General features: G+C 48.7%; 1 protein-coding gene across 3 annotated transcripts in view; it reads left to right on the top strand.

Moving 5' to 3' along the window:
- Positions 1 to 26009, top strand: part of Plb1 (phospholipase B1) — a 136076-nt gene that overhangs the window by 35132 nt on the left and 74935 nt on the right. For all 3 annotated transcript variants that reach the window (XM_087552239.1, NM_138898.2, XM_087552240.1), the window contains 12 exons: positions 1866 to 1912; positions 2407 to 2450; positions 5116 to 5209; positions 5514 to 5565; positions 8176 to 8262; positions 13403 to 13465; positions 14003 to 14082; positions 16425 to 16500; positions 17334 to 17432; positions 18545 to 18601; positions 24148 to 24219; positions 25828 to 25902. In XM_087552239.1, the coding sequence (XP_087408365.1) occupies positions 1866 to 1912; positions 2407 to 2450; positions 5116 to 5209; positions 5514 to 5565; positions 8176 to 8262; positions 13403 to 13465; positions 14003 to 14082; positions 16425 to 16500; positions 17334 to 17432; positions 18545 to 18601; positions 24148 to 24219; positions 25828 to 25902 (846 nt within the window). The remainder of the gene's footprint in view (positions 1 to 1865; positions 1913 to 2406; positions 2451 to 5115; positions 5210 to 5513; positions 5566 to 8175; positions 8263 to 13402; positions 13466 to 14002; positions 14083 to 16424; positions 16501 to 17333; positions 17433 to 18544; positions 18602 to 24147; positions 24220 to 25827; positions 25903 to 26009) is intronic.

Genomic DNA, 26009 nt, shown 5'->3' with positions numbered 1-26009 from the left:
CTTCTCTGTCTGCCTGAGAGCCAGATGTGTACTCAGCTAGGGTTGTGCGATAAGAAAACACACACACACACACACACACACACACACACACACACACACACACACACTCCAATCCATTTGATGGCATGTGAACTCTACAGAGTGTCATAATGCAACAGTACATCTCAAAATTGTTTTTGTTTTTCATATTTAACTATCAAAGACATCTCCATGCCAAATAATGGGATCCACGATCTACTCTATTAGATTCTTTGAGGGGAGATCCATGTCTTATTTGACTCGGGACCTTGATGTCATAGTACTGGCTGGGCATTCAGCAGATGAGAACTAAGGAGAAAGAACTCTGGCCATTCTCATGGTTTCTGGGACCTCCTAGAGGAGCTTACCCGTTTCCTGGCCTGTCTTCTTTCTTCCTTCTTTCTTCCTTCTCTTGACCACCACCTCTCCTGTAGGGTCAAGATACGTTCTCCATCAGCCAATTACAGAAGCAACAAATTTGTGGTCCTAAAATACTGTGTGTGTTTAGTTTGATCAGCCACCAACATTGAAACCAGGTTTCAAATACTTGTGTTTCCATATCTGAACTATAAGATCTCGCAGCCGTACGTTCCCTGCCCCTCAGACAACTATATGCTCAAGCTGGCAGGCAGTGTCCCCTTTGGTCTGAACCACACTGCCCAACTTGCAGAGCCAAAGAGGTCCACTTCCCTGAATACCTAACCCATAGTTTAGCGTCACAACCCCTAGCATATACAGTCTAGTGATTTCTGCTCAACTTGTTACTTCTCCCTGGAAGAGTGACCTTCTGAAGTCCTTCCTACTGACAAATAAGAGACTTGGCCCCCAGGGAGAGATTTTTATGGTCAGCCTATGCTCCCTAGAGAGCTTTAAAATAGTCACCCAGTTCCATAGGCTGGCCAGGTTGGAGCTAGTGGCTAGGATAGCTGGGCTCATTAAAACACCCTGGGCTAGGACAATGAGGACATACTGTCTACGTGTTGCCACTATACCTGTTACCTTCTAGTTACTAACTAGTTAGCATCTAGTTACCTACTAGTCACCTGGTTACTTACTAATCGCCTAGTTGCCTACTTCTACCTTCTAGTAAACTTGACACATCTAACCTTAAACAGATCTAAACGTAATGTGTGTTTGTATGTTAAAAACTATGAAAATACTAATAATAGCTAATATTTGTGGGTGTTTTCAATGTCTTGGCCACAGCTCCAAGTCTCCCTTGGGATAGGATGAAATTACCTTCCTTTCTCCGCTGTGATTACCAACAAGGAGTAACCTGCATTACCCAGTATTTCATCAAGGGGAAACCAATTTCATTTCATTTGTTAAGAAAAATAGGGGTTGGGGATTTAGCTCAGTGGTAGAGCGCTTGCCTAGGAAGCGCAAGGCCCTGGGTTCGGTCCCCAGCTCCAAAAAAAAAAGAACCAAAAAAAAAAAAAGAAAAAAAGAAAAATAACTATTTGTTCAACATTCACAAGAGCTTACGACATGCCAGGCATTGAACTAGGTCAAAGCAATACAGCCAAAGAGAGCAAACTGCCTGGGATGGCTCTGACCTACTAGTCAAAGGGAGAGCGGAGGTCACCCTGAGATTGTAGAGGGTTTCACTTTATAAATCAACCTTTTAATTCCGTGTAGGAGAACACAGCGTGACTTACATTGTGTTTAAATCTATGCCCTGAGGAGAGCAGTCAGCCATCTTGTTATGAGGGCCTGGCAGACAAGCTGTGCCTTCCTCCCCATAGAGTGAGCAAGTGGACTTGGTCTTCCTATGCACTCGTAGCCTCCTTGCATTGTGCCGGCTTCCACTGGCTGATTTACTCACACCAAGTATCTGTCTCTTCCAGCCTCCAGCCCCTGGCTCAGGCGTGGTCAACATGGAGAAACCTCAAAGGTACCCGTCCTGGAGCACAGCTAATGGAGACACCACACACACCCTCCTCTAACTCCTTGCTCCATTGATGGGGGACACCAAGGACCAGAGAGTTCAAAGTCGTTGCTTAAGGGTTGGGGGACAGTAGTGACCAGAACTGCTTCCCACCTCCCCGCATCCCCCTAATCTATGACTCCTGTGGCTCGTCTAGGTGGATGAGAGAGAAGTGACCAGAAAAATGGAGTTCCTGTGACTGCCATGGGGCCTCCTCCCTCTGCTCTTGGGGGACCTTCCAGGGTTTGGACCAGAGTCATTTTACACTGAACTCAGTGTCCTCTTCAGCTTTGGGTGGGACTAGAGAGCTTGGGAAGAGGACCCAGGGGGACCTGTTTGTCCTTCACCACCCCCACAGCAAGAGTAGGCCACAGCTTGTTAGGAAATGGCCATTGATGGCCAAGGAAAGGGCTCCCATGGATGGCAAACATTATCTGATCCTGCGTGCTTACTTCTTACAGCCTCGAGAGCGAACTACAGAATGTGTGCATAGGAATCATGACAGGTGAGTCTCGGGTTTCCAGCCAGACTCCAAACCATCCCACCCCCTGAGACACAGCAGACATTTTTTTAATAAGGAAAATTCATTACATCACTAGTGCCTGGAAAGAGGGGAAGGCATGCTAGGGAGACAGGCGAGGGAGGCAGGAGATAGGAGGTCACATGTCCTGAATAGAAAGCACGAGAAATGTATAGGTTTAGCAGGAACTGGGGGGAACTGGACCAAAACCTGTGGGCTCTTGTTCCCATGGGACTACCTCAGAGGTGAATTATCTGGGGAAAATGTCCTGGATCCTTCCTCCTGCCCAAGAGGAAGACCCAGGCCAAATTTTCCATTTATTTGTAAAATAAAGCCTTATTCTATAACCTCTCTTTCACTTGCCATAAAAACCTATTCTGGGCTCTGGGAAGTGAAGTGAAGAAAGTGAAAGGAAATAATAATTTGGATTAATGTGTGAGCTTCTCTGTATACAGATGAACCCATTCTCTGTGATCATCGTTTGATGCCAGAGGACCTTTGTGACTCTATTAAGCTACCCTAACACCCTGAATCCCTTATGCTACTGAGCTAGCCTGGGTAGAGTGTCCCATCCTGCTGCTTGTGAGACGAGTGGGCCAAGCTGCCACCCTGCGGCGATGAGCAGAGAGTGGCTGGGGCCCTGTTGTCAGTTGCACTTGGAAATTGACACGAAGGGCTTGTGATGTATTCTGTTCTTAGAAAGGACAGGGATGAGGAACCTGTCCCTCTTTTGCTCATGATTCAGTAAGGAAGGTTGAGGTTACTATCCAGGACTCCTGTCACCTGATTGGCCAGTAAGGGGCTAATGAAGATTAGGGTGGAAGGGGTGTCTCCAAGGCAGGAGTCAGAGTGGTCACTAACTTGGTGGCTGTCACAGCTACGCCAAGGCCTGGACTTGTTTCTGTTCAAATGGTAGAAGATATGAGGTGGTCAGTGTAGGAATGCCTGAGGATGCTCCTTGGACCCTGGAGCCCCTGGTACCATTCTGTGAGGATGCTCTTTGGACCTAGGGTCCCTGGGACCACTCTGTTTCTTTGCCTGGCTTTTCCTTTCCCTCTATCTCTCCTCAGCCCACCATGTCTAATCACAATCAGGAATCCCAACCAGGCAGAGGGCAGCAGAGGTGACAGGGAGGGCTGATCTTGCTCCTGAAGTCCTTGACATCAGGACTTCTGAAACTGAGGGTGCTCTGAGTAGGGGGAAACACATAATGGCTGGCAGCCATTCCTGACAGCTGTGGCAGGAGTTCCACAGAGAAAACGGTCCACACCCATTCAGTGCATGATGGGGTTGACCCAGCCACAACTCTTCTACTTTCTGACCAAAGTTTCAGAGTACTCTAGTGACCTCCACATCAAACCACACCTTTCCATCTATGAGGCTATTTTTGCAAATGGAAAAACCGAGTGTTGAAAATAGATAAACAGACTCTTTTCCAAGATTGTGTGTTCAGTAAGTAGCAGGATCCCTGCAAACCCAGGGCATCTGCCCCTTCTGCCTTGCCTTTTGTTCTGTCCCCTACAATCAGGGAACCCCAAGACTAAGCAACCATAAACCAAGCCCCCATGCAGATGAGACAAATTGATGGACAAAGTTTTGTGAAAAGTTTTAAGGGAAAGTTTGATCATTTTTACTTTGGAAAGCAGTTCTCCCAATGACCTCCTAGCACGACTTAGTACACATGTGTTCTCACCAACCTTTATCCTCCCACAAGGGATGAAGTCCCCACATGCACTCATGCACACATGCACACATGCACACATACACACATGCACACATGCACACATACACACATGCACACATGCAAACATGCATACATGCACATATGCACACATGCACGCCATTCTTATCACATTGAACTGAGTCCGGAGCTCTGCATTTCCTACCCACGGGCCTGGGATCCTGCAAGCTTGTCACAGATGAGAAAACCTGGTCTATGTGTGTGGGGTAAGGACAGCGACCCTGAATTGTGTGAGTTCGGTGACCACCTGAGGTCATGAACCAGTCCCTTGACCTCCTGCCCAGTTTTCTCTCCCTGCCTGTCATCCGCAAGTGTGAACACCCATAAAGAATTCTCCTGAAGCCCTCTGGAACTTGCTTCCACAAACCCCGGGGGTCCTTGAGGATCGGGCAAAAAGAAGGGGGAAGAGGCCTTTCCCTCTGAAGCCCTCCCTCCCTGCTCCGCCCTGTCCTCTCTGAGGAGCAAGACATGTCTTAAACATTCCTGACAGCACTATTTTTAGCACTATTTATTTCTGGCTGTCAGCTTGGCGACATGTTCTCTGCATGTTCCCCGGAGCTTTCCCGCCCTGCTGTCACTCACGAGGAGCAAGGGAGAAGGCGGGAAGGCAGCCCAGAGATCTGGTTCTAATCCCAGTCGTTTCTGTCAGCTGGGGGACCTGACACGGCTTGCTTGATGTCTCCATCTCAGTCTCCTCAGGAGTAAATGAGTATGCCTGAAGAGCAGTCGACCTTGGGCCTGGCCCACCTAGACAGATGCTCAATTTAGCTCCTTCGCTTTCCAGGGTCCGCCTCGGGGCTGACCTGACAGCATGGTATGGAGGCTAAGTGTTGCCATGGAGGCAGCAAGGCTGTCTTGGCACACTAGGAGTCATTAATCTTTTAAGGTGACCCCTGGCTCTCTCTCTAGCCCTTTCAGATATCATCAGACATTTCAACCCTTCTGTTCTGATGCCCACGTGTTCTCCTGGGAAGGGTACTGCAGGCCACACTACTATTGCCGAGTAAGTTTTCTTCTTCTCCCTCTCTGGGGTTGTGCACTCTTGTTAGCCTTGGGTATGTAGGGACTTGAGGGGACTGACAATGATCAGAGAGCTTTGAATAAAGGTCTTCATTAAGTCAATGCCCAAATACCTTTCCCCTGCTGATTTCAGTTGGCTTTAAAGGTTAGGTCAAGTCTGCCCCTCAGAAGCCAGGGCAGTTCAGGGTAGCCTCTGGTTCAGATAGTGGCAGCTGTGCTGGGGTGAGGGCATCAACTTCCTGAACCTTAAATATATGACTTTTTAAACTGTGCTTTCCACTCCTCAGAGACTTGTGGATTCAGGCTAAAGAGCTGGTGAGGCATCTGAAAGACAACCCGGTAAGAGGCTTTCGAACTCCAACTCTGGTGTGGGTGGGCTGTCTAGGTTTGCTGCAAGACAACGACCCCAAGATAGAGAGTGCTGATGGTCCTGTTGCTCAACTCACATGTCCTGGCCTCTTAGGAAATGCCCCTTCCACCGTAATACTCTGTAGGTCACTTCAGATTTATTTAGGATGATTTCCTGTGTGGAACCACAGAAGCTCAGCAGATGGACTAAATGACCTTTCCATAGAGAGGTGGTGGGGTTCTAGAGAGAGAGACTGGCTTGCATATGACCTGGACTTTCCACTTATTGCTGTGTGGTGCTGGGTCAGGCACAGTCGAAGCTCGATAAAAGCCAGTAGCTATCATTGTCATCGAAGCAGTGATTGCTATCATGAATAACTACCACAGTGCTGGGGAAATGGCTCAGTCGGAAGAAAATCCTTGTTGTGTAATCTCGAGGACCCATGTTCAATTCCTAGCACCCACATAATAACTAGGCAGGATGGTATGTGCCTCTAACTAACCCTGACACTGGGGAGGGAGGAGACAGGAGGATCCCTGGGTCATGCTGACCAGCCAGTCTAGCCAAATTTGAGAGCACTAGGTTAGACAAGAGACACTGCCTCAGAAAAATAGACAGTTGTTGAAGGAAATATGTTCAAATCACACACACACACACACACACACACACACACACACACACACACACACACACACGGAATAAATTAACTGACAAGGAACAACTCCAGGAGGAAGAATTTAGTTTGGTTCATGGTTTATGGGGGACATTCCACCATGGTTGAGAGGCATGTTGGTTGGGGCATGAGACATCTGATTACATTGTGTGTCTCAGTCTGGGGACAAAGATGGAGAATGCTGGAGCCCCCTGGCTTCTCCTCGTTTCTCTTATTCAGTCTAAGCCACTAGACCATGGGGCAGTGCTAGCCATGTTTATGGCGACTCTTCCCTTCTCAAACCTCTCTAGAGCTGCCCTCCCAGACAAGCAGAGAAGTGTGTCTCCTAGGTAAATCTAAATCCTGTCAAAGCCAGGGATGGTGACTTACAGCCATGATCCCAACACTCAGGAAGCTAAGGAGGCACCTCCTAGGCAATTTGGTACCAGCCTGGAACACAGAGTTAGACTTTGTACTAAAAAAAAACAAAAACAAAAACAAAACAAACAAAACAAATCCAGTCTCCCTGGCAATGGATGTTGGGCTATGATAATGATAATAAGAATGTAATTGTTCTGTGTAAGAACTGGGCGGTCCTGAATCTAACCCTGTAATTTTAAAGATGAAGAAACTTAAATTCCAAGAAGTCATGTGACAAGGCCAAGTTCAAGCAGTCAGTTAGAGCCAAATCCCACAGATCAGAGTTCAGTGCTCCCTGACAACACAATGCTGCCTCAGAAATCAAGCTGGGTTTGTTGTGCGTGCCACATGTTCACTGTGATCAATGTTTCTCAGTTTTTCTGGTAACGTTAATCGAGGTTTCCATTTTCATTTTAACAACCACGTAGCACTTTGCTTACATGAGTGTAGCGTAGCTTGTGCAATAGTATACTACGTCCAATGTTTATGCTGGTTACTCATTCCCACTCCTACGGACAGGGCGTCATCGTAGTACACCTTGTATGACTCTCCTTTCCTTAGAAATATTCTTTGAGAGCTGGTGCTGCAGGCCTGTGAACACAGCTACTTGATAGACTGAGGCAGGAGGATCACAAGTTCAAAGCCTGCCAGGTTACAGGGTAAGTTTAAGGCTAGGCTGTGAAATTCTGTGACAATGTAAAGTTTATTTGTCAGAATAAAAAGGATGTGTGTGTAACTCAGTGATAGAGTACTTACTTAGCACGCACAAGACTGTAGGTTCAAGTTGACATTGCAAAAGAACTTTTTTATCAAGGTGCCCCTTAATACAAGATATGAGATGACCTATAGAACGTTTATTCGACATTAGACTACCAAGTGCTACTTTTGACAAAAAAAAAAAATAAGTAAGAGAGAAAGAAAGAAAGAAAGAAAGAAACAAAGAAGAAAGAAAAAAGGAAGGAAGGAAGGAAAGGAAGGAGAGAGAGAGAAAGAAACAAAGAAAGAAAGAAACAAAGAAGAAAGAAAAAAGGAAGGAAGGAAAGGAAGAAAGAGAAAGAAAGAAAGAAGGAAAGAAAGAAAGGAAGGAAGGAAGAAAGAAAGGAAGAAAGAAAGAAAGGGGGCTGGAGAGATGGCTCAGCGGTTAAGAGCACTGACTGCTCTTCCAGAGTCCTGAGTTCAATTCCCAGCAACCACATGGTGGCTCACAACCATCTGTAATGGGATCTGATGCCCTCTTCTGGTGTGTCTGAAGACAGCTACAGTGTACTCACATACATAAAATAATTCTAACCAAAAGAAAAAAAGAAAGGAAGGAAGAAAGGGAGGGAAGGAAGGAAAGGACATTCGTGCTAGTGGAGTTAGCCTATAATCCTAATACTCAGGAGGCAGAGGCAGGAGGATCAGATGCTTGAGATCAACAGAACCAGCCCTAACCGTGATTTAAGGTAACAGTTGGGGTGTGAGATTGAGAAACACAGACAGACAGATGTCTGGCCCGAGCTCTTATCTCTCTGTCTTCATGCTGCAGGAACTTGATTTTGAGAAGGACTGGAAACTCATCACTGTGCTCTTCAGTAACACAAGCCAGTGCCACCTGTGTTCCTCTGATCAGCAGGTAAGCTGCAGGCTGGGAGGCTGAGATGCTGGTATGGAGGCAAGGGGCTAACCCTGTCTGAGCACTGTCTGCCGGGCTCAGGATGAGGCCTCCTGTTTCAGAATTAGGACGGGTGGATTAGTGAACCGCTGGATGGGCACGTGGATGGACCGATGGATGGGTGGGTGCATAGATTCTCAAGAAAACATACGAAAATTAACAGCAGGTGGCTGTTTCTTTTCCTCCTGTATTTCGGTGTGATGGCGTGCACAGGACATAAAGTTGACCATCTGAACCATTTTGGTGTGTTATGACTTGGGTGGGATAAAATGCCATTGTAAGTGTGTGCCCAAAGCTGTGCATTTGTAACCATCACAAGAGCCAAGAATGCTTTACATTCTGTGTTTTAGATCTGTAAAAGAACATCTAATATTATATCCATTGTTTAAAATAATGGGTCTTGTGGGGGGTTTGCCTTAATTTATTTATTTTTACATCACAATCACTGCCCCTCCCAGTCATACATGTATACAATGTACTTTCACCTACCTCCATACACACATTACCTTCTCTCTCTCCTTCTGCTTTTCCTCTCCTTTCTTGCCAAATAGTTCCTCTTTCTTACTTTAATGTCTTTTTTTATCTAGATTCTATGTAGAAGAGAAAATTTATTTGTATTTCTGGGTCTGGTTTATTTTGCTTATCTGATGATCTTCAGATCATCCACTTCTCTGCAAATGATACAATTTCATCCTTCTTTATGGGTGTATAGTACTCCACTGTGTAGACATACCATAGTGTCTTCATCCATTCATTTGTGGTGAGCACCCAGGCTGATTCCCTAACAGTGTCATGAGAAGCATGGATGTCTAGATGCCACTAAGTTACCCTGACTTGGGATCCTTTGGGATTCTGAGGACTATGATGTCGGGGTCCTATGGTAGTTTTGCTTTGCACTTTTTGATGAACCTCCCTACTGATGTTTCAGTAATTCACTAATTCACACTGCCACCAGTCAACTGCAAGGAGCTCCTTCCCCCTCACCCCTGCCGCTCTTGTCATTTGTTGGATGAGAGTCTTTCTGAGTGGGATGTGATAGATCATCCCTGTGGTTTTGATTGGTGTTTCTGTGTTGACTAATGACGTTGATTACTTTTTTACAGATTTATTGGCTATTTACACATCTCTCTAGAGCTGTATCCAGGGCATGTGGCCATTTGTTGATCAGACTATTTGTTTCTTGGTGTTTGACTTGTGAAGTCCCTTATATATTGTGAATATTAACCCCCTGGAAAATGGGCAGATTGTTTTTTCTCACTTCTAGGCCCTGGCTTCACCCAGATGTTGTTTCCTTTGCTGCTCAGGGGCTTTTGCCTTTAATATGACCCCGCTGAGGATTTTACATTTAAGATGATCCTGATGTGACAAATCTTTATGCTTTCCAATCTCTCTTATTGGGAGAAGAAATCGGGGCCCAGAGAAACTGAGTCAATTGTCCTTCTGCATCTGAAGAGAATCAGCTTACTAAGCTAAGAATTGTTTTGCCTCTCTCAATTCTGCCTTCACGTGAGCAGTGACTATGTGGCCTAGTGCAGGATGCATACACTGGCCTTCCCCTGACTAGTGTAGGACACATACATTCTCCTCACACTAACCCTGAGTCCCAGCTTGGGTGGAAACACTGGCATTTACCAAAGGCAAATGACCTGTGGATCTTATCTTTGAGGCTCTATGGTTTTCCTTGGAACAAAACATATGGTTTCACTTATTATACATAGAGATAACTATATCAAAGATTGTGACTTCAGCGTTTATCAAGACCAGCTCCAATCAGCTGAGGGTGAGTGGAATAGCCAGGGAATATAGGCTGTGGCACTGTAAATGACATATACACTCTTCTTTGTGAGTCTAAAGTCCAGCTGCCACCAACCTGTCTCTGTCAATCACCTTGACTTGCCTACTGCTCCCTCAGCCCAGCTCTCAGGGCCTCTGTCAGGCTACGGCTCAGGTGTGGCTAAGTTTTTTTGGTGTGCCCCTCCCCTGCCACGTCTTGCCTTCTTCCAAATGATCTCTGGGCCACTATCAAAGCTCTCTGTCCTTGGTGCCGTAGGACCCCAGGAGAACAGTGGTTAAAAACCCCTTCCCTGGCCAGCTCTCACTGCCCATTGTTTCTGCAGGTCTCCTGAGTATGTTGTGCACAGACTCAGACAGTCTCTGTTCACTAGGGCCAAATGAAATCTACACGCTCTGCTTGTTCTCTCTGGGGTCATTATGCATATTAACATTAACTCATGAATTATGCATCCATGCACTGACATATCCAAGCGTGCATTCACACATTGCCGCGTGCCTCCGTATCTCCACCCCTTGCTCTCTAGCCGCTCGCACACCACCAAGCCCGTATATAAATCTGCCCACTCACATGTAGACTCAGATTCGTCCTATCGTTGACGGTGATGCGTTTGCTCAGAATGGCATTCAGTTATTTTTCCCTGCGTGGGAGAGTGCATTCACGCTCATCCGAGATTTCTTCTTTGCACTCTCACAGCTAAGCAATCTTACATGATTTTAATGTATGTGTCCCTTCAAGTATTATTGAGCACACTATGCGTTCTAAGTACGTGTGCCCCATGTACGTGACTTTTTTTTAAATTAATTTTTAGTTCCGAGAGTGATACGAAACTCTCTTTTTAACCTTTATTGTTCTTTGCTTTCTTTAAAATGTATTTAATGTGCATGTCGCCATTGGTCACAATTCACTGTGACATTCCCATATAGGTGTGTACTTTTCACAACCATATGTTTTCAAGGCCTTGTCACATTGAGACCTGCAGACTAGACCGACTCTTGCTGAATGATCTGCTCCCCCGTGTGGATTTACCCCCTCTCGTTTCCAGCGTGCATTTACACACACACACACGCACGCACGCCATTACCCACTGGCACAGTGATGGCCATTTATCCCTTTCAAGTTTTTCACTGTTCTAAACGCACAGAAATTTCTAGGTTTTCAGGCCATGGGGGCCGGGACATTAGTGAGTGCTCATGAGTAAGTCAGAAAGGTTGCCACAAAAATTGTAAAATAAAAGAAGGGAGAGGGAATGGGATTGAATATAAAACATTCTGGTACACTGCTGTGAATGAAGGGGGCTGTGAACTCATGAGCCCTTTGCTCTCTTCGTTCTGGACGCATGCACTGGACTTGCTCCAGAGCTCTTGCTCTGCATACATGCACTGGACTGCAGCGGGAAGCAGAGCATGCTGACTCAAGTGTCTGTAATAGTCATTATAGGTGTATAACGCCTTCCACTTGGACACAGGATAGTTGCTGAGCCCAACCATTCCACGCCTGTGATGGCTGAATGACAATGTCTAGAGACAAACCCTTGACCCAGGGTTTCTAAAGGAAGGTCACACTTGGGAGTGGGAACACCATGCTCTTCCAGGTCCCCGAGGGAGAATGGATGCCCTGAATGTGGTACAAATGACTGGCTGGGACCCTTCTGGACCCATATCCTAGGGCTCTTCGGGAAGGAAAGTGTGTTGCTCGGAAGAATCCAGACAGTGCTTATCACAGGCCATTGCCAACAGATGGGCTGGGAGGCCAGCCCCTCACGGAAGTAGGAGCAGAGGAGAGACAGACATAGGCACTTCCTCCTGGGCTGTGTGTGTGTTGGGGGGCAGCCCTCCCTGCAGCCCTCATCTGATGATTGGCAGCCGCCTCTAGAGTGCCTGTCCCTGTCCCCCCAGGTAACAGCACAACGTCTTGCCCTTCCTCGTCTTGCTGTCTGAGCCACTTTGCTGCAGGGGACAGCTAGTCTGCAGCCAGCTGAGGCGTTTGTCTTGTACATTTTATTTTTCACATTGAAATGATAACCAGGGGTCGAATTTAGACGTTCTGTCATCAGCTTAGTTTCTCACCTGCAGAGACAGGGAGAGGGGCTGCTCTGCGTGGGGGTGGGTGGTTTTATACATCCCAGTAATGGGGCCCTCGAAACTCTCTGAGACCGTTTGCCTTACCCAGGGCAGCTACGGCACAGGGGTGGGAGGTGGAGAAGGAGGGATCTGGCAAACAGCCCAGCTTGGATTTCTGGTTAGAAATCCGAAATCCAAAGACTTTTGGGCATTTCAGATTTGGGATTTTCAGATACTAAATGCTCAGTTGATAGATAAAATCTGTGCGAATACCCCACACCCAAAAGACTCCAAAGACAGACATTTCTGGTCCCAAATCTCCCAGATAAGGAATATTTAGCCTGTGCTCTGATGAAGTTTTGAGGTTTTTTTTTTTTTTTATTTTATTCTCTCTCTCTCTCTCTCTCTCTCTCTCTCTCTCTCTCTCTCTCTCTCTCTCTCTCTGGATACACAAGACTACAAGGTGTGCATGTGAGGATCTGAGGATCTGTCACTTCTTTCTTTCCACCGTGTGGGTCTAGGGACTTGAGTCATCAGGCTTGGCAGCAAGTGCCTTTACCCAAGGAGCCAGATGCTGGCCCTTTCTTTTTAATCTTGGGCTGGGGGAAGAGGGGAGACAGAGACAGAGAGACAGAGAGACAGAGACATAGAGAGGGGTGGGAAAAGGAAGAGGGAGAGATGGCACGATGTGTGGCGATTCAGAACAATCCTTGGATCAAATAGGTCACCAGCTTTAGTGGCAGATGCCTTTCACCCACAAAGGTCCCATTTTGGAAGCTTTGAGGTCTGACTGGGTCCCTAAATCCAGGTAGATCATGTTGCCTCTTCAGATTTATTTTCTCCAGATAAAAACGGCTCTCTCAGCCCTTGGCCCGGAGCGTCAGAACCACCATAGTGGTCCCCATCTTGTTTCAGTCTTGAGCTTGCCCTTCTGTGGTGTGGAACGCCTCCCAGGTGGAAGGTTGGCGGTTTTTGTTTTGTTTTGTTTTTGTTTTGTTTTTTGTGTTTTGGGTTTTGTTTTTGTTTTTGTTTTTGTTTTTGTTTTCTGGTGGAAGCTGGGTTAGAGAAACACAGACTGGACCCAAAGCCCAAACCAAAACAAGCAGCTCTGAGATTCTATGGTGGTGGGCAAGCACTGCCTCCATCAAGCATCTGCCATGGTGTCTGTGGGGCCGTCTGAGTCTGGGTCCCTGGGCCTGTGTCCTCCCTGTTACTGCCCTTGTTCACCCCAGTTCTTCTCTCACAGAAAAGGCACTTGATGAAGCACATGGAGATGCTGTCAGGGGTGCTGGATTACCTGCATCGTGAGGTAAGGCAATGGTTCCCAAGCCCCTGGGGTCTTGGAACATGGAACGTGAGTCAGGCATCGTTTTAGGGGCCCTGGGGGCCCTTCCCGGGGCGACAGAGGTGGCATTTGTTAGAGAGTAAGAGCCCAAGACCCTGAAGATGGAAAGCTTGAAGGACTCCATCTCCTCACCCGTCCTGAAAGGGGATGCTCTTGGGGTGGGGGCTGGGCACTCTCAGAGAGCTAAGCGCACGCGCACGCACGCACGTGCTTTCTGACGGGGCTGGCTTCTCTGGAAGCTGCAGGCTCTGAGAGTCAAAGAACGCTGCTATGACTCACCTACACCGTGCTCCCCCAGGATCTGAGCCTCACTGACCACTGAGAGAGGCAAGGGGTGCGTTCTAAGATGCACAGCTGAAGGAGTGACACCTTTGGACCAACCTCATCGAAACCCTCCAAAGTGTGGTCCCCAAACAAGGCCCCCAGGGTTCCAGGGGGCCCAGAGGCAGCTTGGCACATGCACATGTCTCCTCCTATCTCTTATGTCTCTTTGTCTCTTAGGTCCCCAGAGCGTTTGTGAATTTGGTGGATCTCTCTGAGGTTTTGACCATGGCTCAGCAGCATCAAGAGACTGGTTTCAGGTAGAATGGGGGGGGGGGGGAGGCAGACAGACAGACAGAGTAGGATCATCCTCTGTTGTATGGTTTGTAGGGACCTTGAAGTAAGTAGGTCAAGACCCTCTGAGACTGTGGTCTCAGGACAAAGGAGATTAATTTACCCCAGAGGGACAAAGGGCAGGGATAAGGGATAAAGAAAGGGGGCAAGGGGAAGGGGAAGGGGGGTATTTGTCCTAGAGGACAAAGGACTGCCTCTGTATAGAGAGGAGACAGACCTGGCCCATAGGAAAATGGCCACTATAAAGGCAGAAGGGGAAACCCTGTGTTAGGATGAGGTGTTTAATTTTAATTGGGTGTTGTCAATTAGGTGAGCCAAGGTGGGACTTTTGATTGCTGGATCTCAATATTTCAATAGCTGGACCTTGGTGGTCAGCCTCAGGAAGAGGTCTTAGGAAGTGGCCTAATAAGGGAATGGGCCTTGGGGGCTGGCTTTAGGAATGCAATCTGGTAGTTTTTAGGAAGACAAGGGGGATAGTGAAGGGCAAGGCCTGCCAGAGCCATCTTTGCTGTGCTCAGCCTGGCTAGAGTCCTTTCAAGTATGCATTGGCTCTCCACACACATGGATCCCCCTGGGGGAGACCCAAGCATGGAGGCTGGAGAGTGCAGTAGCTGTGTGACTCACACCCCAGTCAGCGCCAGAGTCAGTGAGAATGCTGCAATATTTAATATGGTCGACACAGTGATGGAGCCAGAGCCCCACCCCCACCCCCACCCCAAATGATTCGAGAGTTTAAACCACAGTTGAAAGTTAAGAGTGTTGGCCTAGCACGCACGAACTGGTGTCAGTCTCCGGGACTGCATAAAACTAGGCGTGGTGATACATACCAGTTGTCCCAGCACTTAAGAGAGAGTCGGGGTCAGAGGGCAAAGCTGTCTACAAGAAATCTGAGGCAAGCCTGGGCTCCTACACGAGACACGGTCTTAAACCTTAAACAAACACACACAGGTTTGGCGGAGCGTGTCTCTGGTGATAAGAAGTATTACTCTGGAAAATGACCAGGGAAAAATGACAGTGGACTCGAATGCCTCAGAACTTGATTGTCAAGTATTTCTGAAAGCTTTCACAGGACTTTTGCTTTAGCTTCAGAATCTTGAATTTGATTCTGGAAAGAAGCTCATGTGAGGAAGGTCAGAGCAAAGCCAGCTGAGAAAAGAAAGAGGGGTCCTGAAGGGGAAGGAGAACAGGATCGTAAGGATGGGGGGTGGGTTTCTGGGGTGGCCAGCAAGTGGGGAGCAGTGTGGAAGGGGAGAAAGAATGTCTTCATAGCATATCCTGACCCTGTGGACAAGGGCTCTAGGGCGTGCCTTCTGCCCTGAGCTGGCCATCTGTGTCAACTTGACACAGCTAGAGTCTTCTGAGAGGAAGCAACCCTCATTGAGAAAATGTCTTCGTTAGACCAATCTACAGACAAGCCTGTAGGACATTGTTTAGCCTCTTGAGCAAGCCACGATCCTCCATGGCCTCTGCATTAGTTCCTGCCTTCAGGTTCCTGCCCTGTTTGAGTTCCTGCCTTGACTTCCCTCAGTGGACTGTGATTCGGGATATGTAAACCATATAAATCCCTTTTCTCCTTTTTCTGCACTGCACTTTTAGTCACAGTGTCTCGTCACAGCAGTAGTAACCCTGAGAGAAATTGGTATCAGGTTTGCGGGGTATCACTGTCGTAGACCTGACCATGTTGTTTTTTGGGGGAAATTGAGGGATCACTTTGGAACTTGGGGCTAGAAAAGCCATTGAGGGTTCAGAGGTTGGCGAATGAACCTGACAGCAGGGCAGAGGTCTGCCTTGTGAGATCTCGGAAGGAGTCCGAGAGTCACTTGACTCTCTTGAGCCGTTGCATATTTGGAATTAAGCCTCTGTGGTTCTGGTCATCCGATAGGTGGGGGGAGGGAGGACCCAGACCATTGTGGATGAGGACACCCTTGAGCTAGCAGTCCCGGGTGCTGTAAGAAAGCAGGCTGAGCAAGCCACGAGTGCAAGCCAATGAGCAGCCCTCCTCCATGGCCTCTGCACCAGCTCCTGCCTCCACATTGCCTCCACCTTGAGTTTCTGCCTTGGCTTCCCTCAGTGGACTGCGATTCGGAATAGATAAACCAAATAAACCCTTTCCTCCCCAAGTTCCTTTCATCACCTCACTAATGACCCTAACAAGACATGCACCCAACCTTCTTTTCTCTTGCACCCTTTAAGGCTGCAACTTCCTTTTTTCCTAAGCAACTCTCTTCACCCCCACCCCCATTACACTCTCTCCAGAGCCCTATCCCACCAATGTAATCCCTTATGCTTGTCTCATTCTGACCTGCAGCCCTGCACCAGAGATTTGCAAATGCTCAGAGGAAATAACGAAGTTATCCAAGGCTGTCATGCAGTGGTCCTATCAGGTGAGTCTGGCTTGGAACCTGGGCTGCTGGCTCTCAGGGTGGGGGCGGGAGTGGCAGGGGAGGAGGAGGGAGGAGGAGAACAGGATGCTGGGAGAGGGTGGCTAAGTTAGTTCCAGTAAGCCTTGGCTGAATTGGGGACTGCTGGGTGCCAATGAGAGGTACCCTGACAATACTCCTTGTGATGAATACATACTGTTACAATAGAGGGGAGACACCACAGCATGTGTAATGAGGGATGGGATGGTGCTGACAGCAGCTAGTAAAAAGAGCTTTGCCCATTTGTTCTGAGATGTCTTTTGCTGCCTCAGTTGCTGTCACTGCTAGGCCTGTGGTCTGTTTCACTCAGATGTTGCCTGTGAGGCAAGCCATTGCTCCTGAAGTTAACCAAAGAGGCCAAGTAGTGTAGTGGGCTCAGGGAGAGCTACCATTCTTACACTTGAGCTGGTGAACAGCTCAAAATCCAGGGCCTGCTGACTCGCATAACATTATCTTCACATAATGGTTGGAAGTGCAGATGTGTGACACTGTCTAATCTGGAGATTGCAGACTAGGGCAGAGGGTGCCTTTGCAGACCCCGCCCCTAAGGAGCTCTTCCTTGGCATTCAGGAACTTTTTGAGTTTCCAGAGAGAAGTTTCAAGCTCTCTGTCTGGTACTTCAGAGACAACTAAAACTCAGTTTTAGTTCTCAAGAGACCCAGAGCAGAAGGCAAGGGGGCTCTTTCCAAGTACATGATTGTATACCGTGCGTGGAGGTGGTTGAGTTGAGGGGTCCTGGTGCCCTAAACAACTCTGGCTGACGTGGGCTCTTGATATGCACTCTCTTCTCCCTTCAGGAAGCCTGGGAAGATCTCCTGGCCTCCAGCAAGTTCAATAAGCATGAGACCTTCGCTGTGGTTTTCCAGTCTTTCTTCTCTGAGGTAGAACTACCCTTGGTGAGTAAGCTATGTGAGGCATTAAGAGTGTGGAAGATAGATGGTGAGGAAGTCTGGACCACACCACACACCTGCCTTCAACTCCTCCCCTTCCTCCTCCTCTTCTTTCTCCTCCTCTTCTTCCTCCTCCTCCTCCTCTTCTCCCTCCTTCTCCTCCTCCTCCTCTTCCTCCTCCTCCTCTTCTTCCTTCCTTCCCCCTCTTCCCCCTCCTCCACAGAAACCCCAGACTTTACTGAATGTGAGAGGTATAGTCTCAGAGTCAATACCACAGCAATCTCTCAGCTTTTCTCACCCAGTTCCCTCACAGGGTTGCATTGCCCTGTGCAGCAGATTCTGAGATACAGGGCAGCTCCAAAGTAAAGGGCAGGGACCCAGGGCTGATAGTGTAGCCTAAAGCCCTGCTTCTGGAACGACCCAAGTGTGTGACTTCAGGAAAACGGTTTGACCTCTCCATGCCTCGGTTTCACATATTCCGTCCACCTAGAATGGATGTAGTGTGGAGATCCCATGAGTTAACTCATGGAAAGAACTCGGGGCCTGGGGCCGGGAAGCCCTGGGTACCTCTTGCCTCTGTGCTTACCGGGGGCAGGGTCTTCAAGGCCACCACCTCTAGCTTTCCCCTTTGTATGTTCCTCTACCTCCATCTCTGAAGAGAGGCATTTTCATCTTCATCCCCAAGGTCGCTGGTCCATGGGCTACTTGGATTGTAAGGCACTGAGGGACCAGGGTCTCTGTGGCCTCTGAGCCTTCGGGGCTGTAGCTGGGAACAGCTCCAACTCCTCTCTGTTGGCATCACTGGCTTCCTCCACGACTTCCTGTTTATAACCACAGTTCACGGCTTTACTTACCATGCCTTCCTTCTCCATTCAGACCACATCTCTGACACCTGCTCCTGTTCTGAGTTTAGGTTTAGAGGCTTTGTCCCCACACAGAGCAATCGGAGACTTACCCTGTCCCCTGCAGTTCTGACTGCCACACCCTTGCCCCAGACAGCGCTCCTAGAAACTCACTGTTAGGGAAGGGCTGGGGGACAGAGCTGGATGGGTCACAGCCCTGCTCTCATGGGTCATACCCTGAGATGCTGACAGAGTCCCTTCTCACATCTCTTCCAGGAGAGGCCCTCGCCCCAGGATTCCACCACGCTCGCCCTCAGGATCTGGAATAGCATGGTAAGTGTGGAACTGAGGCTCACGCCAGCCTTTGGGCTGATTCGCAGAGGGACAGCCGCTGCCACTGCACCCAGGGAGAGGTGCAGGTTAGCCAAGGAATGCTGGTCAAGCTCAGTGCCCAGAAGCTTGACCCCACCTGGGACAGGACACAGGGGAAAGCTTCAGCCTACTTCCCCCAGAGGCACAGTCATGTCCTCAGAGATTGGGTGGTTGACTTGCTTCCTTTCACCTCAGGGCACATCTCGGGGCACAGGCTCCCTCCCCTTCAGCTCCTACTCACTCTCCTCACTTAGGTGGTACCATGCAGGGTGGTTCCCAGAGCCAACGTTGTCTTCAGAGAGATGATCTGGACTCAGTTTAGATTCTTCCTTTCATACCCGCATCAGTTCAGGGTATCAACTCCCCAAACAACACAAGACACAACCCCCCTGACCCTACACATTCAGTGTATCTCATCCTTGATGTCACAGAATGCGTTGATCTCTGGGGGAGCAATGATAACTTTCCCAGGTCCCCAAAGATTCCCCAGGGCCATCGAGATCATAGCAGATGGTAGGTACCCCAAAGCTTGATGCTCTTTCAGGGTGCTGGGCACCTCCTCCACTACTCCCCACCCCCACCCCATCCATGCTACCCAAGCTATAGAATCCCAGGAAGAGAAGTTGGTTTTTCTTCTTCCTTGAATGAGAAATATTCCATGCTTTCTCTCTAACTGGTCAGCTGTGTGGAGCATGCAAAGTTTCACATTAGCCCAAGGTGGTCTGTGGAGGTCACAGCAGGGAGGTTAGGGAGGGTAGAAGGGACCCCATGTGTGCCCTTCGATGAAGGCATCAGGTTTCACCGACAAAGGCACTTGCAGGTGGAATGGGTGCTTGGATGGGACAATCCCTTACCAGTGGTTGTCAAGCTTCTAAGGCTGCAACCCTTTAATATAGTCCCTCATGCTTCGGTGACGCCCCCCCAACCAAGAGATTATTTTTGATGTCAGCACTTGGGATTAAAGTGCTGCAGAGGCAGGCGGATCTCTGCAAGTTCAAGGCCAGCCTGGAGTACAGAGTGAGTTTTAGGACAGCCAGGACTACATAGAGAAACCCTGTCTCTGAAAAAAAAAGTTTTTTGTTGCTACTTCGTAACCGTAACTTTGTTCCTGTTATGAATCGGAATGTAAATAGTTTTTGGAGATAGAAGTTTGCCAAAGGTGGCCTCACCCACAGGTTGAGAATCACTGTTAGCCTTTCTCTCATGAAGGGCAGAGAACAGACACCGGGCTGCCTAGAAGGGGTTTGCCCTCCGATAACCTTCTCTCAGGGTGCCAGTGCAGCCAAACCTTGGGCCTCTACCCACACCATGCCTCCTCAGACAACAAGTGTATGACCACGAGGTCAGGAGAGGCCCTGAAGATGGGATTTGAAGTGGTGTATAGGCAGAGGGCAGGGCAGACGTCCTTGGTAAGGGGCCTATTGTGAGCAAAGGGTTTGAGGCAGGAAGGAGGGAGGCTGATCTGCCAGAAACTGGGGACAATGGGACCTAGAGCACAGTCAAGGCCTGGAAGTGAGAGGGAGAACAGTTGGAGAGAGCCCGCAGCTCTGGGTTCCTTTCTCTCAGGCGGTCAAGCGACATCCCCATGCTTCTGCCCAGTTTCTTCTCACATGCTCAGGGGCCATGAGGAGCCAGTGCCCAGGGGGAAGCAGAAGGTGTCCCCTTTAAGGCCCAGGGCCTGGGGTATAGCAAGGAGCTAACAGCTGTCCTATGTGGAAGTCACCTGCCTCTCTCTAGACTTGTCCCAACACCCACAAGCCCAGTTTCCCAATAAGTCCCTCAAGGCTCCTTGCAGCCCAGAAAGGGAGAGGGAGTCCCCCAAGTGTGTCAGTCCTCCAGTTTCCTCATTGGCAAAATACCAGGCCACCCACAACTCTGCTAGAACCCACCCACAGCTCCTGCAGGCTTGAATCTGCCCGTGAAGGATCAGGAATGTGACAGGTTAGGGTGAGGTGAAGGCTGTCAGAAAGTGGTTCTGGCTCCAGTCCCACTTCTGTAACATTTTTCTCTCTGTTTCAAGACTATGATGACCTTCAGACAGCCTCAGAGGGCTTGTGAAACACATCTTCCAGTTCTGTCTCCACAGGGGAGGCTGGAGCCCCTGGTTTGATGTGCTCTGCCTACCCCACACCACCATGGTTCCAGGGTACTTGTTCTATATGCCACATTCACCGACACAGAGCCCTGGGGAAGGGCTTTCTTCCTAGGCAGGCGACAGAGAGAGGGTCAGAGGAGCTGCTGGGATCTCAGGGACTCTGAACTGCAGTCCTCCTGACTACAGACCCAGCGCATAACTGTGTCCAGAGGAATCTCTACAGTCCACAGAACCACGTGAGGCTATGCAGGGGCCACATCCACAGTGTCCTTCCCTGCTCTAAGACAGTGGGTGTGAGCTCTGGGAGTCACACGTATGCAGAGTTTTGTCTGCACACACCTGGACCAGAACTCTCTTGGGCACATGCTCTCTCACCCCCAGCCCTGACCGCAGCTCGCACCTCCTGTGAGAAGCTGAAGAGGCATTTGTGCCTGAGCAGAACTCAATCTTTCAGGGCCCTTTCTGTTGCTTCCTCAGCGAATTCTGGAAATTCTTGTAGAGTGGTAGTGAAAGGGACGCACCCTCGAGGACATACATCTCAGCTCCTCCCAGCAATCATGACAGCCTACATGAAGCCTCGATGTCAGATGCTAGAGTTACCAGGCAGGAGAGAGAACTCGGGAAGAGTTCATACTTTAGAAGAACTCTTTCCAGATCTGATTTTTTTTAATTTATTATGTTTATTTATTGAGGGGAGGGGACTGGGCCACGGTATACATGTGACTCACATCAGGCTCAGTGACCAATGCCCTACTCGTTCAGCCATTTCACCAGCCCACAGAGAGGATTTCTTAAGGTCACCCTCATCCATCCCCGCGTACTAGCTAATTTCATGGTGGCAGAGAGCAGAGTGGAGGAGGCCGGAAGATAGAGCAAAAGCAAGGATGAGATGTTCCCAGGGAGGGAAGTACTGTGTGCTGCTCTGGTTGGTGGGAGGAAGGGAGATTCTATGAAGTATTGGGCTTTCTCTCTCCTTTGAAGATTCAGGGCCAGAACTGGTGTAGGAAAACTGGGTGACTGATATAGGAACACTTATCTTAAGGTGTGCTGTTGCCTTAGCCCTGAGACAGGATCTCACTCTGTAACCAGGCTGCCCTCAAACTCAAAGAAATCCTCCTGCCTCAGTCTCCCAAATGTTGAGGTTTCAGGGGGCACCATCGTGCTCATATAAAAATACGGTTCTCAACAGTTTTGTTGGGTAGCAGTGAATTCTCCTTCTCTGAGGGCCTTGAAATATCTTTCAAGGTTCTGCTGGATTCATTCCCTTAGGATAGATGTGGTTTCCTCCCAGATTCTCTCATGGGTGCTGACTTTCTTGAAAGACTGAGGAGGAGAAAGATGCTTTGCTGTTGACCACCTGACCCTGGCAATTAGGCTGGCCCCTGGGCACTCCCTTTGTGAGGAGCCAACTCCACTTCAGGGTTCTAGGAGTGGCCACTGTCAAAATAAAACAGAAAGGAGTTTGAGAGGTTTAAGAGCCCAGTCCCCTCCTCCCTCCTCCTCCACCCCCTCTTCCTACCACCCCCTCCAGGGGGCCTGGAGCCCAGATTGCCACTCCTTCAGAAGTGACAGTAATTATACCCCCTTATCTGACTCTCCTTCCATTGGCTCAGAACAAAACACCAGTCCCTGAACATTCCTTTGGCTCCTGGGATCTGGGGCACAAACACAGGGTTAAGTCTTGAGGGGAACCTGAAGTCCTCATGGTTTATATGTGTGACAGATAGATGTGACCACCTGCGTCCCTGTCAAAGTCCTTGTAAAATGAAAGGCAAAGTTGCTACCTGAGCTTCAAACTCTGGCTGCAGCAGAGTTGAGGAAGCTCCCAAGCGGGAGGGGGGAGAGGGGGAGGGCGCACGGGGGAGAGTGCAAAAAGAAAAAAGAAAAAAGAATGCTTTGCTCCCTCAAAACCTCAAAACCACTCTTCACCTCTACCCCCTTCCTCCCTCCCTCCTTCCCCCTTCCTTCCCCTCTCCTTTCCCCTTCCAGTCTCCTCTCTCTCTCCCTCTCCCTCTCTCCTCTCCCCCCTCACTGCCCTCCCTCTCTTATCTGTGCGGCCTTGAACTTGGAGTTCGTAAATGTCCCTACCTCTTCCTCCACAGTACCAGGGTTATCGGCATGGCATGTACCGCCACACTATGTCTTAATCTGGTACTGGGAGCAAACCCAGGGCTTTAAGCAAGCAGACCAGGCAAGCACTCTGCTGGGGCTCATCTCCAGTCCATACAAAGTTTTCAAAGCATCCCCCATGGGCTTGACCTGGGGCTTAGTAATAGAAAAGTTGCCTAGCATGTGGAAGGCCCTGTTCCTGAAGCCCAGCATAAAAGAAAACAAACAAAACAGCTCCATCTAATTCTCCACTTTCCTTTGCTCCTGGTCTCCAGTGCTTTTGTGGTTCCCCTGCTGTTACTCTCAGCCACATCTGTCTGTTGTTCGGTGGCCTTTGTGGTTAAGTGTTATGGTATTCGTTCTCAAGTCTCTGGACAGCCTTGTCAGTGAGTGTGGGGGCCAAGCTGCACTCCCTGTCACTCTAGCTCTGCAGCCCAGTTAAAGACCAGGGCCTGTTTGGACTCCTGTGAAGCTGTGTAAACTTCAATGCAGAAGTGTGGAGATGTGTTTTATGGGTTTTTTGTTTTTTTTTTTAAACTGGACCTGGGTTTATGTGCATGTAGATTGGTGGTTCTCAGCCTATGGGCTTCAACCCCTTTGGGTGTCACATAGCAAAATGACAGTTATGACGTATCGATGATATGATTTTATGGTTGGGGGTCATCACAACATGGGGAACAATATTAAAGGGTCACAGCAACAGGAAGATTGAAAGCCTCTGATGTAGATTATAGTTGTAGACAAGAAGAAACCAGGGACAGGACACATACATTTCACACACTGCCTCAGACTTGCCCTTCCTCCTCTCCTCTACTGTCGGCTGTGGAAATCTTTATCAGTGATCCAGCTAAGAGCTAAGAGGGGAGGCCATGACAACCACCCTAGGGTGAGCGTGAAGCCGTGCGACCTGCTGCAGTTTATGGTTGGATTCAGAATACCAGTGTCGCTCTGCCTTGGATACCTGCCCCAAATAATATTCACTTTCTCCTCCTGTGCTACTGGGGAGGTGGGCAGCCCTGCCTATGAAAAAAACAAAACCCAAGAAACCCACTAAACCCTCACACTCTCAAATGAGAGCTGCAGAATCCCCGGGGAGCAGTGGGCTGCACCTCACCGAGGGTTAAACTTCTGACCCCCAAGTCTAAGAGCTGGAAATGCCCCCAATGGCTGTTGATCCAAGAGTAAAACTCTTGAGAGACTCCCTGGTTTACGGGGAGAGGTGGCATCTAAGAGTGCAATGGAGGGATGCTGCCCGTGTGAGGGAGGCTCCTCTGTTTAGACATCACTTTCTTTTCTTTTCTAGATGGAACCAGTGGGTCGAAAGGATGGGACACTCAATGAAGCAGAGAGAAAAACAATGAAATGTCCCTCTCAGGTAGGAGACACTGGATTGGGTGAGCTGGGATGTGGGCAGATGCATGGAATTTACTGAAAAGTGGGGTCTTACTCAGACGTTAGCCCCCTGACAGTCTTGGGTCTGTTGTTCTAGGCCTGAGCTTAGATTGTACATGTAGCTGCCCTAAAACATATTCCCGTGGACTTTGAGGGCAGACTAGAAGAGGGAAGGTCCTCCAAACCCATGGAAGTCACAGGAACAAAACCATGGCTCTCCTGAACTCCAGCTATGGTCCCATTCACCTTCTCAGGGCCCTGGTCTTGTGTCCTAGGTACCCTTCTTCTCCTTCAGGAGGCAAAGTTCATGAGTTGCTCCTAAGGGGTCTTGAAGGCCATATCCTAAATATGTGCCCAACATGTAATAAGATATATATAATCAATCATTCCAAAGACATGGATGAAGAAATAACCAAACATTAGTGATGGAAATTCCTTCTATCATGGAATGCAAGTTGATTCTTCCTGATGAATTAGTAAGTTTATTATGTTACGCAAAATGCAGTAAGAAGCAATAATTCACCTTTCCCACCTCTTCACTATGGCTTCCAGAAAGTCTAAAATGAGGTTCTTTTTTGGCTGAGATACATGTACTTAGCCCAGCGATACAGACCTTGATGCTGGTTTGCAAATGAGCCATTTCAGAGCCCTGGGGGAACTTCTTCAGAGGGCCAAGAAGCAACTAGAAGGAAAGAGATGGGGAAAGAGTTGGCTTCATTGATATGCGTGAGAACACACTGTTAGAATCTTGCCACCATCCAGGCCATAACACCTGAGCAGCCTTTTCTCAATCACGAATTGACAGGTACTTCCTGAGCCCCTAGTTACAGACCTCTGGGGCTAGGATCTGTTTCATGAGAAGTAAACTTACAGCCAAGAGGGTATTAGTCGCACACATCCTGTTCCCCAGCTCTGTTCCTGGCTCCTGTCTGGCTTACAGGCTTATGCTGTGAAATGTCCCCATTCTTTTTTTTTTTTTAAGATTTATTCATTTATTATATATGAGTACACTGTAGCTGTCTTCAGATACACCAGAAGAGGGCATCGGATCTCTTTACAGGTGGTTGTGAGCCACCATGTGGTTGCTGGGAATTGAACTCAGGACCTCTGGAAGAGCAGTCGGGTGCTCTTAACCGCTGAGCCATCTCTCCAGCCCCGAAATGTCCCCATTCTTCCCCCCACCCCCGGAGCTGGGGACCGAACCAAGGGCCTTGCGCTTCCTAGGCAAGCGCTCTACCACTGAGCTAAATCCCCAACCCCAAAATGTCCCCATTCTTATTCTGCCATGTGGGCTTTGTATATCTCTTCAGCGTCCCCACCGTGCTGTCTTTCTCTGGTACTGAGGTCGGGGCTATCCTCAGAGCCCATGCCATGACACTGTGTTTCTGTCTGCCTGTCTGTGACACTCATAACTTTTTTAGATAAACTCCTTATTCCCCAATAATCCTCCTCAGTTCTCTCTTGAACCCCATCCCACCATCTGAAACCTTTCAACATGAATGCTCCAGTTAACCACATCAATGATGACATGCTTGGTTCTCATGGAGGGAGAGCTCTGGGTCACGGTTACATGTTACCATTTTTTCTGCAGGAGAGCCCCTATCTGTTCACCTACAGAAATAGCAACTACCAGGCCAGACAGCTGAAACCCATAGGAAAGTTTCAGGTAAGGAAAGCATAGCCTTGAATCTTTGTAACCTTCTACTTGACTCTCTGTGTTGTCTCCGGATACGCTGAAGGCTGTAATGTTATGGAAACTGTAACAAGTTCCTG

This window comes from Rattus norvegicus, chromosome 6 (assembly GCF_021556685.1).
Source record: "Rattus norvegicus strain SHRSP/BbbUtx chromosome 6, alternate assembly SHRSP_T2T, whole genome shotgun sequence".
Classification (NCBI taxonomy): Eukaryota; Metazoa; Chordata; class Mammalia; order Rodentia; family Muridae; genus Rattus; species Rattus norvegicus.
Note: the sequence above shows the minus strand (reverse complement) of the source record. Positions and strands in the feature narration are given on the sequence as shown.